The sequence below is a fragment of the Ovis canadensis genome, chromosome 15 (genome assembly GCF_042477335.2).
Source record: "Ovis canadensis isolate MfBH-ARS-UI-01 breed Bighorn chromosome 15, ARS-UI_OviCan_v2, whole genome shotgun sequence".
Lineage (NCBI taxonomy): Eukaryota > Metazoa > Chordata > Mammalia > Artiodactyla > Bovidae > Ovis > Ovis canadensis.
This window is the reverse complement of record NC_091259.1, coordinates 50,550,057-50,563,861: the sequence shown is the minus strand read 5'-3', so window position 1 is coordinate 50,563,861 and position 13,805 is coordinate 50,550,057. Positions and strand designations below refer to the sequence as shown.

Genomic DNA, 13,805 nt, shown 5'->3' with positions numbered 1-13,805 from the left:
TGACTTACTGAAGGCTCACATGATGGTTAGCATTTATTTTTTTTAACAAAAATAGTATTTTTAAATTGAGGCACATACATTGTATCTTTTAGATACAAATACTATTGCACACAACAGACTACAGTATAGTGTAAACACAACTTTTATACACACTGGGAAACCAAAAAATTCACATGACTCACTTTATTGTGATACTTGCTTTTCTTCAACTCACAATATTTCCAAGTGTCTATACTTACACTTCTCTTAAAAGATTCTTGAGATGGTGAAATCAGATCAAAAACTTGTTCCTGCCAAAGAAGCCCTCATATACACTTTGTATTCCCCCTAATATATAAAGATATATTAGCAAAGACAGAAAAAAATAAGTAAATTCCTAAGCCAAGTCTTCACAATCACTACTATCTAAACTATATGCTGAAGAAACTGTTCTAAAATTACACCAGATTAACACCAATATCACTGGTCTGGAGTTTCTGAAACTGCCCTTTCCAAAAGCAGTATGTTTGTTCTCTGTTCTTTAAACACTATATCTAAGATATTTTATCTTCTCAAAAATTATAAATATACATTTTCTAAAACTCATTGGACAGATAATTCTTTCATGCTGGGGAGGTAATTCATGTGAATTTTGAATTTTGAGTCATTTAAAGTATATTTGTCACTACTTCTGTTTTTATATATACTTATTTTCTTTATAATAAAATTAAAACTAAATATATTTCCTATGATATAAATAATATTAAAGTGAATTTTAAAACATGGAAAAATAAAAGTAGAAAAGAAATTTTCTTAGTGATAATAATATCTTTTCTAGCACATTTTCTCTCTCTCTCACTACATATTCTTCTATCTTATTCCAAAAATAACTTAAAGTGGTTTACAAAAATAAAGATACACATATTGATTGCTTCTAGTCAAAAATTCGGTAATGTTACAGGTTCATTCTAAACTGCATAAAGCAAGACTGAAGATCTAAAAATAGTCAAGGGAATTCTGAAGAAGAGTAAATGGAGAAGTCAAACTCTCCAGATTATAAAACTTATATTAACCTTTAATAATTAATACAGTATGGTAAATAGTATCACTGAGGGTTAAAGGGCTAATGAAATCAAGAAGCCCAGAAACAGGACTATGAGTGAAAATGTGATAGGGATGGGAGGCACTATAATTCAGAAGGAAAAGTTAAAACAGTTCAATGAAAGAGGGTAATACAACAAAGCATTTTTAGCTCATGGTCTCTGATGTCAGACTGCCTAGATTAAACGCTAGCTTAGCCACTCACTAGTAGTGTGACCTAGTATATTATCAATTCTCTTACTACTTGTGTTTTAGTTTCCTCATCTGTAAGGAAGATAATAATACAATACCTACTTCATAAGGTTCTTGTGAGAGTGGAACAAATTATTATAGGAAAGCTTTATAACACACACACATATTTCCCCTGAATAAATCTAAAGCTCTTTTCCAAAAGTCTAGAGTATATTCATCTGAAAAACGTTCAGTCGCTGCATATTCTATGGCATGACACCAAGCTTCTAAAACTAAAACCCCACTTCTTTTTCCATCATATCATCCATCTATTCCCATATATTCCCATCATATCACCAGCTACTTATATTTTAACAACAACAGTATTCAATAAAGGTTTAAATAAAAAATCGCTTATTAGAGAAAAGATATAGCTATTCGTCACTAATAGTTTTTCTTCTCAGAACCAAATCCATACACAATTTAGAATAAGCATCTAAAACAAATATCACTTTAAGACAAAGTTCATATTCCTTAGTTGTACAGATAGTCTTCATAAAATTCAAATTTTGGGTTAAAGTTACTGAAAAATAATATATTTAACTGTATTTAGAAAATTCAAGAAAGGCTCATGCCCCAAGATCTAGTATTGAACACAATTTGGTTTTCTGGCTGCCGTATCTGTACACTGCTGCCCTCTAACGGGCAGTATGGTAATTATAAAGGACCACATTCACCAACTCGCACCCAACTTGGTCATATAATGACTTCAAAGACAGCAGAAATGAGAGACATTTTAAGGCTGGTTGAACTCTGTATGTTCTTGGAAACATGTGATCTTATTTATAACTCCAAATGAATTTAGAACAATCCCTTGAAGACTACTGAGCTCATTAAAAACTGCATACCAATTTCATTGTTTAATCACCATGTTGAAATAAGAAAATGAATTATTTTCCAGTAGAACAAAGAAACAGCCAAACGGTCATCTTTGATTTTCGAGAAGTGCAAATATAAAGTAATAACTAAGGATTGAGACAACTACATACTTAAGGTGAACATAATTCTGTTCAAAGCAACAAGTTGGCAAAATGTACTATCGTTTAGAGGAAATTTTAAAGTTGGATAATGATATTCAAGAAGTGAGCTCTGTAATCCTGCTTTTAGAGAATACTCTATTAATGGGAAGTACAATGATTTTCTCAGACTTGAAAAACTGACACATAAACCATCTGGTCTGGAAACACGGATTTTTCTTTTGGCAAACTAAATGAGAATATGCCTAGGGCTTACAGAAAACAAGGCTGAGAAAGCATTTCAAATAAAAGCAAAACAAAACAAAAAGGTCCAAACTCTACTGGAAATTCAAAGTAGGCACATTGGGGAAAAAAACTTCTTCCACACTGGTCTCAAAAATGAATGATAAATCAATGTGTCTCTATCAGAGGCTACCAAGTTTCCCATTAGTTTATGTATTTAGTAGTTATTTAATGTGCACCAATCATATCTAGAGCTGTTATACGAATTCTTAAAAATCCATTCAAATACAGTCAAAACAAAACTATCATTGGACTGAATTGTTAAACACTGACAAAATGGACTTTTTGGACTTGCCTGACTGTGAACACATTTGCTAGAATGAAACATCCTCAATTTTCCATCTCACAGGCCTTTCAATGATCACCTAACAGAATTAATACCTCATCCTTAATACAAAGAAATCTGGTGTATGACTTTAATATTTGAAGTGCTGGCTGCCCTAATTCAAGGTTTATTGACCTTGATACTATCGATATTTTGAGGTAGATAATTCTTGTTTGGCAGTGAGGGGTAGAGAAAATATACAAAGTATATTGTAAAATGTTCAGAAGCATCGTTGGCTTCTAATTAACTATATGTCAGTAGTATACTCTCTGGTATTGACTACCAAAAAATGTCTCCAGACACTGCCAAATTTCTAGGGAAACAGTTTGCCCCTGTTAGAACAACTGCTCTATTTATGACTCTAGAATGGAGGCTGCATGTTCTAAGACATGTATCCTTTTTACAAATACCAAAAGAGCACAAGTGACTAGCTAGGAGACCTAATACTCTCACACAGCTGCTGGCATGCAAATTAAGGCCGTAAAAGATAAAACTAAAAACCTATTAAAATGGCTAAAATGAAAACAACTGAGTACACCAAGCGTTGGTGAAGATGCGAGGCAAACAGAACTCTCATATATTACTGCTGGGAATGCAAAATTGTATAGATTCTTAAGAAAACAGTCTGGAAGTTTTTTATAGAGTTATCATCTTGTTATGACTTTTCTAGCAATCTATGCCTAGTTACTCACTCAAGAGAAATAAATATGTTCACATAAAAACCTGTCATACTGATTATATTCTTTGCAGCCAAAGATGGAGAAACTCTATACTGTCAGCAAAAACAAGACCTGGGGCTAACTGTGTCTCAGATCATGAGCTCCTTACTGAAAACTTCAGACTTAAAGAAAGTAGGGAAAACACTAGACCATTCAGGTATGACCCAAATCAAATCCCTTATGATCTTACAGTGGAGGTGACAAATCTATTCAAGGGATTAGATCTCGTAGACAGACTGCCTGAAGAACTATGGACAGAAGTTCATAACACTGTATAGGAGGCTGGGACCAAAACCACCCCAAAGAAAAAGAAATCCAAGAACGCAAAATGGTTGTCTGAGGAAACTTTACAAATAGCTGAGAAAAGAAGAGATGTGAAAAGTAAAGGAGAAAGGGAAAGATATAAGCAACTGAATGCAGAGTTCCAAAGAATAACAAGGAGAGGTAAGAGAGCTTTCTTAAATGAACAATGCAAAGAAATAGAGGAAAACGATAGAATGGGAAAGACTAGAGAGCTCCTCAAGGAAACTGGAGATACCAAGGGAACATTTCATGCCAAAGATGGGCACAATAAAGGACAGAAATGGCAAGCACCTAACAGAAGTAGAAAAGATTAAGGAGAGGTGGCAAGAATACACAGAAGAACTGTACAAAAAAAGTCTTAAACTGCCCAGGAGAAACACAATGATGTGGTCACTCTCTAGATCTAGAGTCGGGTGTGAAGTCAAGTGGGCCTTATGAAGCATTACTAAGAACAAAGTTGGTGAAGGTGATGGAATGCCAGCTGAGCTATTTCAAATCCTAAAAGATGCTGCTGTAAAAGTGCTGCACGCAATATGCCAGCAAATTTGGAAAACCCAGCAGTGGCCACAGGACCGGAAAAGATCAATTTTCAATCCAATCCCAAAGAAAGGCAATGCCAAAGAATGTTAAAACTACCACAGGATTGCATTCATTTCACAGCTAGCAAGGTCATGCTTAAAATCTTTCAAGCTAGGCTTTAACAGTATGTGAACTGAGAACTTCCAGATGTACAAGCTGGATTTAGAAAAGACAGAGGAACCAGAGATCAAATCACCAACATCAGCTGGATCATAGAAAAAGCAAGAAAACTCCAGAAAAATATCTACTTCTGCTTCATTGACTATGCTAAAGCCTTTGACTCATAGATCACAACAAACTGTGGAAAATTCTTAAAGAGGTAGAATAGCAGACCACCTTACCTGCTTCCTGAGAAAGCAGGTATGCAGGTCATACCTGTATGCAGGTCAAAAAGCAAGTTAGAACAGGATATGGAACAATGGAGTGGTTCAAAATTGAGAGAGAAGTACGTCAAGACTGTGTATTATCACCCTGCTTATTTAACTTATATGTAGAGTATATCATGCAAAAAGCCAAGCATGATGACACACAAGCTGGAATCAAAATTGCCAGGAGAAATATCAACAATTTCAGATATGCAGATGATATCACCCTAATGGCAGAAAGCAAAGAGGAACTAAAGAGCATATTGATGAGGCTCAAAGAGAAGAGTGAAAAAGCTGGCTTAAAACCAACATTCAAAAACTAAGATCATGGCATCTGGTCCCATCACTTTATGGCAACTAGATGGGGAAAAGTGGAAACAGTGGCAGATTTTATTTGCTTGGGCTCCAGAATCACTGCAGGTGGTGACTGCACCCATGAAATTAAAATACGCCTGCTCCTTGGATGAAAAGCTATGACAAACTAGACAGCATATTAAAAAGCAAAGACATCACTTTGCTAACAATAAGTCTGAGAGTCAAGGGTAAGATTTTTCCAGTAGTCATGTATAGATGTGAGAGTTGTACCATAAAGAAGGGTGAACAAAGAACTGATGCTTTTGAATTATGGTTCTGGAGAAGACTCTTGAGAGTTCTTTGGACAGCATGGAGACCAAATCAGTCAATCCTAAAGGAAAACAACTCTGAATATTCATTGGAAGGACTGATGCTGAAGCTCTAATAATTTGGAGTCCAATACTTTGGCCACCTGATGCAAAGAGCTGACTGATAAAGACCCTGATGCTGGGAAAGATTGAGGGTAGGAGGAGAAGTGAGTGACAGAGGATAAGTTGGTTGGATAGCATCACTGACTCAACGGACATGAGTTTGAACAAACTCTGGGAGATACTGAAGGACAGGAAAGCCTGGCATGCTACAGTCCATGGGGTTGCAAATAGCTGGACATGGCTTAGTGATTGAACAACAAAAAATCTTTGAACATGTTTAGGGTGGTTTTACTCACAACTGCCAAAATTTTCCTTCATTTGTTTAACAGATAAATAAAACTCTGATTAGCCATACAATGGAATAGTGCTCAACAATAAAAGGGACTAACTGATTCACGCAGTGACAGGAATGAGTGTGAAATGCCTTATGCAAAGAGAAACCAAACTCAAATAACTACATAATGACACTATGAAAAAGGTAAAAACTAACTACAGAGACAGAAAACAGATCAGTTGTCAAGAGTCTGAAGTGAGACAAGGATGTGACTATATCGGAGTATTAACACAATCTGGGGGAAGACAGAAATGTTCGATGCCCTTAGTGTTGTGGTGATTGCATCACTAGATTCATTTGTCACAATCTACCTATTGTACTTTAAAAATGGTAATTTTTATATATGTAAATTATATCACAGTAGATCTGATTTAAAAATGAACAAACTAAATAGGATGGGAGAAGGAATTTGATTTTTATGCTTTGGGTTTAGGGCCTCATTTTATCATGACAATCTAAGTGGTTATGTTTTAACTTTAAGATGAAAGATGATTGCAATATTTTACTTCTTTCCTATAAAAACAACAACAAGAAATCCCTTTATTCACCGTTGGCAAAGAGTACAAATATCATCAGTTTAGATGAAATGTGCCTAGTGGTGAAATTTACTTTCTGCAGAAATGTAAAGGAAACAGACCTAATTGATTTAGAATGGCTATTCCTGCATTTGGGCTTTCTTTTCTCATTAGAATTTTCAAACTTATTTGTTTCAGTGCTGGGCAATGGAATACCTATTAAACACAATTAGAAATCTCATATTATAAGAAAGTCCAAGTCCTCTCATTTTTCGTTTAATTTTTAAGAAAACAGACAAGTTACACAATCTAGCAAATGATTATGTACTACCACAGATGCAAAACAAATGAGAAAAACTGCACTATGTAAAACAGCAAAACACATGTCCAGTTGATTTCCTGATGCCTTGGAATCGATGCTTATAAAGTTCTTGTTCTGGATTATTTTAATATTCTCATTTTGCATTCAGCTAGTTGATTATTATAAATGTATGCTAAGACTCATAGAGAAAGAGCAGTGCAGGAGTTAAATATGCTGTCAGCAAAGATGACAAATATGCAGACATCAAAGATTCTGAAAACCAAAATAAGCAGTCACAGTATTATCAACTGGGCATGGAAAGAAAAACTGTACCAGTATATGGCCAATGAAAATGTTCACGGTATAACTTTGGAACACTTACACATTTGTCTCTAATGGATTTATTTATTTTCCTTCTTTATTCCACCTCCTCTTTCACCTCCCAAACTCATCAGAAACTTTTAATTATTTAGGAAGCTCCAGAAAGTTAAAAGAGCAGCTAAATCCAGCAATTCATCCTACTCACATCTACTCACATTCCTGCTCTCTGAATAGAACAATAAAGGAGTGGTGGTAAGAAAGTGAACAATTAAGGTTCGTATCTGAGGTACTTCAAAGCGAAGTAAAAGAGAGAGGCTAGATACACATACCAGACTTCAGTGCTATAAAGTATTTACAAACAACTGAGTGGAATAACCAGGTTTCAATTCTAACCCAATAATAAGGAAACAGTCAAATTATATGGTTGGCTTTTGCTTACCAAAAGGGAATTTTAGAAGTGTGATGATTTAAAAAAAAAATGACTAGTTAAAAATAGAACTATCTGGATTATTTTCCTTGCATTGAGACCATCCTTTCTCCCTCCCCTCAGCTTCCTGTACAATCCAAGAAAGTAACTTTACCATTGTGACTGCTTTTTAACTTTAAGTATTTATTTTAGGAATGTTAGGACCATCAAGAATTTTAGAATCACAGAACTAAAAGGAATCTCATGAAGTCTGCTGACAGTCCACCGGGATATTCTCAAATATTCATTCATCATATACGTGTATCCTCTTCTCAAGGATATTAGTGGAATCTTGTACCTAGAAAATGCCTGGAACTAGTACGTGCCTGGAGAAGGCAATGGCACCCCACTCTAGTACTCTTGCCTGGAAAATCCCATGGACGGAGGAGCCTGGTGGGCTGCAGTCCATGGGGTCCCTAAGAGTTGGACACAGACTGAGCGACTTCACTTTCACTTTTCACTTTCATGCATTGGAGGAAATGGCAACCCACTCCAGTGTTCTTGCCTGGAGAATCCCAGGGACAGGGAAGCCTGGTGGGCTGCCATCTATGGGGCCGCACAGAGTCGGACACGACTGAAGTGACTTAGCAGCAGCACTTGCCTAATATACATACTAAATGAGCAGATTTGATTAAATTAAATGGAACAGAATTAGACTGTGGAGGGGAAAAGCTCAATAAGGGCTCAAGAAATGAGAGAACATTTGAAGAGCGATATCCACATCTTACCTACTAATAACACAATCCCTCATGATGATCGCTTACTAGTGTCCAATAAGATGCAAGCTGTTTGTGTGTTACATTCACTCTCAAGAATGCGTGATTACTAGACACTTATTTCACTTCAGTTTTCAGTTTTGTGTTGGTTTAGTGTAAGTTGGACTTCCCTGGTGGCTGAGACGGTAAAGTGTCTGTCTACAATGTGAGAGACCTGGGTTTGATCCCTGGGTTGGGGAGATTGCCTGGAGAAGGAAATGGCAACCCACTCCAGTACTCTTGCCTTGAAAATCTCATGGACAGAGGAGCTTGGTGCAGGCTACTATCCATGGGGTTGCAAAGAGTCAGGCACGACTGAGCAACTTCACTTTCACTTTAGTGTAAGTTAGGTATCATTAGGTTATAGATTAAATTTACATTATCCTTATATATTTAAGTGACTTTGTTTTTGCATTATAACGGCTTGGCACACTTCCTTCCGTACAATGCATACTCAGTCCTGTGATAGAGACAAACCTGTGTCAGAACACCAGAGCTCTGGTCACTTACTGGCTATAGAATTTTGCAGTTTTAGAATAATCTTGTAGAAACTTAAGAAATAAACATTCAGTTATTAAAGAGATCACTCCCAGAGTCTCAAACATTGTTTCCCATTTAATGTCTTGCTATTCTCTGAAATCCATAAATAAATCACTTCTAGTGAGGAGAAGGCAATGGCACCCCACTCCAGTACTCTTGCCTGGAAACTCCCATGGACGGAGGAGCCTGGTAGGCTGCAGTCCATGGGGTTGCTAAGAGTCAGACACGATTGAGCAACTTCACTTTCACTTTTCACTTTCATGCATTGGAGAAGGCAATGGCAACCCACTCCAGTGTTCTTGCCTGGAGAATCCCAGGGACGGGGGAGCCTGATGAGCTGCCGTCTATAGGGTCGTACAGAGTCAGACACGACTGAAGCGACGCAGCAGCAGCAGCAGCAGCAGCAGCAGCAGCAGCAGCAGCAGCAGCAGCAGCGAACAAAGAAAAAAACTTTCTAATCTTTAATTTCCTAACGTATCGATTTCTGCCCTATCTATCTCAAAGGGCTATTTACAAGATGAAATGAGAAAATACATTAAAGAGCTTTATAAAGAAAAAAGTATAAAGTCAACCATTGGAAGTACCGCTATTTGCCCAACTGGAGATGAGTCAGCCTAGTGGGAGTGAAAGAACATAGTCTTAGGTATTATAGAGATGAAAATTCCTGAATTTAAAAAATCTGGATTCAATCACTTAATAACCATTTAATAACCACAGGATCATGAATCAATTATTCCCAGTAAAATGGGGATAATGACACATATCTTACATTGTAAAGATTAGAGATAATGTCTGTAAAGTGCTTAATCCCATACCTGGCACGATATGCTAAACACTCAATATTTATTTTAATTACAATAGGTCAACATAATTTTTTCACGTGATCACCCTATACATTAGTTCTATAAAGTTACCATAAATGGCAAAGACGAGCATAGAACACAAGTTTTCCTTCTGATAGAACTCTTTTTTAAGTTTTAGCATATTGAACAAGAAACAGTTTTATCATATTGGACACAATTATAAATGTGCAATTTAGGATATCAGTCCAAGGGATAAGTTTTAAAATAACTTCAGAAATAAAATTCATAAATAACTGAATAATCATGAAACAGAGAAACACAGTTTAGTATCCTGCTTTTATCCAACTGGTTCTTAGATTTTGAAAGGATGTTACAACCATGATGACCCAACAACCAAAAAGACCCACCTATTCAAATATGAATTAATTAAGCAATACCACACGCTAGTAAAGTAATGCTTAAAATTCTCCAAGCCAGGCTTCAGCAATATGTGAACCGTGAACTTCCAGATGTTCAAGCTGGTTTTCGAAAAGGCAGAGGAACCAGAGATCAAATTGCCAACATCCACTGGAGCATCGAAAAAGCAAGAGAGTTCCAGAAAAACATCTATTTCTGCTTTATTGACTATGCCAAAGCCTTTGACTGTGTGGATCACAATAAACTGTGGAAAATTCTGAAGGAGATGGGAATACCAGACCACCTGACCTGCCTCTTGAGAAACCTATATGCAGGTCAGGAAGCAACAGTTAGAACTGGACATGGAACAACAGACTGGTTCCAAATAGGAAAAGGAATACATCAAGGCTGTATACTGTCACCCTGCTTATTTAACTTCTATGCAGAGTACATCATGAGAAATGCTGGGCTAGAGGAAGCACAAGCTGGAATCAAGATTGCTGGGAGAAATATCAATAACCTCAGATATGCAGATGACACCACCCTTATGGCAGAAAGTGAAGAAGAACTAAAGAGCCTCTTGATGACAGTGAAAGAGGAGAGTGAAAAAGTTGGCTTAAAGCTCAACATTCAGAAAACGAAGATTATGGCAACTGGTCCCATCACTTCATGGGAAATAGATGGGGAAACAGTGGAAACAGTGGCTGACTTTATTTTTCTGGGCTCCAAAACCACTGCAGATGGTGACTGCAGCCATGAAATTAAAAGACGCTTACTCCTTGGAAGGAAAGTTATGACCAACCTAGACAGCATATTCAAAAGCAGAGACATTACTTTGTCAACAAAGGTCCGTCTAGTCAAGGCTATGGTTTTTCCAGTAGTCATGTATGGATGGGAGAGTTAGACTATAAAGAAAGCTGAGCACTAAAGAATGGATGCTTTTGAACTGTGGTGTTGGAGAAGACTCTTGAGAGTCTCTTGGACTGCAAGGAGATCCAACCAGTCCATCCTAAAGGAGATCAGTCCTGGGTGTTCACTGGAAGGACTGATGTTGAAGCTGAAACTCCAATACTCTGGCCACCTGATGAGAAGAGCTGACTCCTTGGAAAAGACCCTGATGCTGGGAAAGATTGAGGGCAGGAGGAGAAGGGGATGACAGAGGATGAGATAGTTGGATGGCATCACCGACTCGATGGACACGGGTTTGGGTGGACTCTGGGAGTTGGTGAGGGACAGGGAGGCCTGGCGTGCTGCGGTTCATGGGGCCACAGAGTTGGACACGACTGAGCAACAGAACTGAACTGAAGTGATACTAGGATACTGACCCCAAATCCTTCTTAACTATATTTACTTTAAGATACATCTCCCCTCAACTTTACACTGGAAGACAATACTTCTCACTTATTTTCCTTTTTTTTTAGTAAAAAGATTTAACTCTGAAAATCTTCGCATGCAGGAGAAATAACTAGTAATCATTAGCTAATATCCACTTTTCTATGTGCACCTTAAGTTCTCTTCTCTCCTGGTATCCAAATACAGACTTTAACACATTCTAATCTTTAACTTACTGCATTTCTTCATCAGGGAATACTTTCACCCTTGAGTTTGTATAGCACCGGACAGTTTTCCTTCTTTAAGCTTTTCACTAGCGTATATTCAAAGCAATACACTTCAAAGTTTTTCATGATACAATGGACAGTCACTGAACGAAGCTAAAGCAGAATACATCGGTCAAATCTGTCTCAGGTAGTTCTGGTCTCCATGAGTCTAATCTTTACATCTCAAAAATATTCAATATGCTCTTAAGAAGAAGAGACCAAAATGAAAATCACAATGAAGGTAAGTGATAAACTGGAAAACTGGGACTAATATGTTTTCATAACATATCAATTGACAGGAAAATCACTTTGAAAAATGAGGTCTATTTTGATGTACAGTACCAACTTTAATATTTTGGAACTCATAGTCTCAAGGGTTTTAAATCAGATCAAAAAAGATCATTACTAGGAATATGAAGCTTTTGAATTTTTTCAAAGAAAATACTTTATTAATACTTTTAAAATTAATGACTATCTAAATAAATATACTTACGTACATTTTTAAATAGTTGCTCAGCAAGTTCTCTGACATGCTTTATCATCTTCATTGGGTTATTTTCTTCAACTTTAATTCGCTCTACTTCAAAAGCTACCACCTTGGAAAAAGAATCAAATGATAAAGCATCAACTCTAAAATATGCTGAATTAGCAAACCATGTGATGATTTCATACAATTTGCAAACTAAAAGCATACAATATGCATATTATTATTAAAACAAAGTGGGTTTCAGTTCTATTCTAGAGTTAATCAAGTCCTTGGATGTTCTGGTGGTCTCTCTCTCTGATGATTCATGGTCCTGTTTTTTCTTGGGAAAGTCATTATTTTTGGAACTCAATGAGATTCTGTCATTCCCTAGGCCTCACTCAAAGAATTCTCTCACTCAGAGAATTTCAGACAGTCAGAAAGTCTCCAAACATTTCCCTAACTCACAAAACATGAACTAAATGTTCAAACTGGGTCACTGTAGTCCTAGTTCTGCTAACAGTGTGATTTGAAACAAGTCACTAAGACTCCCGAGCTGCAATTTTTTCATCTCTAAAATAAGATTAAGAACAAGATGACCTTAAGGCTCCTTCTAGTTCTCAAATTATAGAACCTCTGATCCATCTCCTTACCAACTAATTTACTGGAAGAACCATGTTATTGTGTTCACTTGGAGTGGAGCACAAAGAGTACTGACAGGAAAAAATGAGGTATGAAGAGGAAGTAAATAGATGGATTTTTTTTAAGGGTATAATATAGGGATTTTCATTCATGCAACTAATAGATTCACGGGAGCAGACAGACATATAAAACTATGACTCCACCTATTGTAGGCCAGCATTCAGAAGGATTGCCAAACAAAGTCAAATGCTTCTTCCCTTCTAACAGGTCTATTTGATGTGGATAAGACAATAGACAGTACTCAAAACTGCTCAAACCTCCATAAGCCTTGTGTGTGGCAGGCTGCCCTCAGCCAAATGAAAACAAGGCAAGAGCAAATGCAGTTGGCCAAAGAGAGTAGAAGAAGAAATTACTTAGGTCTGAGGTCTCATCTCTTTTGGGCCCTTGACAGAAGTATATATATGAGTAACTGGCTTTCAAGTAATAACAACAATAAGACATTAAAAATCATCACTGTAGACTGAACACAGAAGTAGATGAACACTAAGGGGAGACTAACAGGAATTAGCCTACTAGGAGTCTTGAACAGATCCTTGCAGTATTATTGTTTTCAATCTGAAGAACATGCATCTGTTGTGTATATAAATGTACATAATAAAAGATAAGTTATATAAAGTTAGAGACATAAAATACAGCTTAATGCTGCCTAGTGGCTTTCAGAGTCATCTACTTGGGGAAAGTCTGTAGGAGGTGGTGAGATATGAGCAGGGTATGAAAAACGGACAAAAAAAGAGAAAGAGAGCACTTTGGGCAAGGGAAGCACTTATAAAAAATAGAGTCTGTGGCAAGCTGGCAAGCACGTTTTCTGGAAGTGTATTAGCTGTGATGAAGCTGCGAGAGAGTATTACTAAAGGAATTTGTATAGCAAGAAAAAGGGTACATAAACCCAAGTTACTATTTCAAATGCTTGAGACTATTAAAATGTAGGTGCTAGAAAGGACCTTGGGGAGCACCTAATTCATCCACATAAATCATTATGTATCAATAAAGGGTGATACATGTTAGTATTAGGTAATCAATGATCA

At 36.8% G+C, this 13,805-nt stretch overlaps 1 protein-coding gene across 4 annotated transcripts in view; it reads right to left on the bottom strand.

Annotated features, from left to right (window-relative positions):
• The window catches only part of SBF2 (SET binding factor 2), a 500,673-nt gene that overhangs the window by 202,070 nt on the left and 284,798 nt on the right, over window positions 1-13,805 (bottom strand). For all 4 annotated transcript variants that reach the window (XM_069554404.1, XM_069554405.1, XM_069554406.1 and 1 more), the window contains exon 13: window positions 12,113-12,211. In XM_069554404.1, coding sequence (XP_069410505.1) covers window positions 12,113-12,211 — 99 coding nt within the window. The remainder of the gene's footprint in view (window positions 1-12,112; window positions 12,212-13,805) is intronic.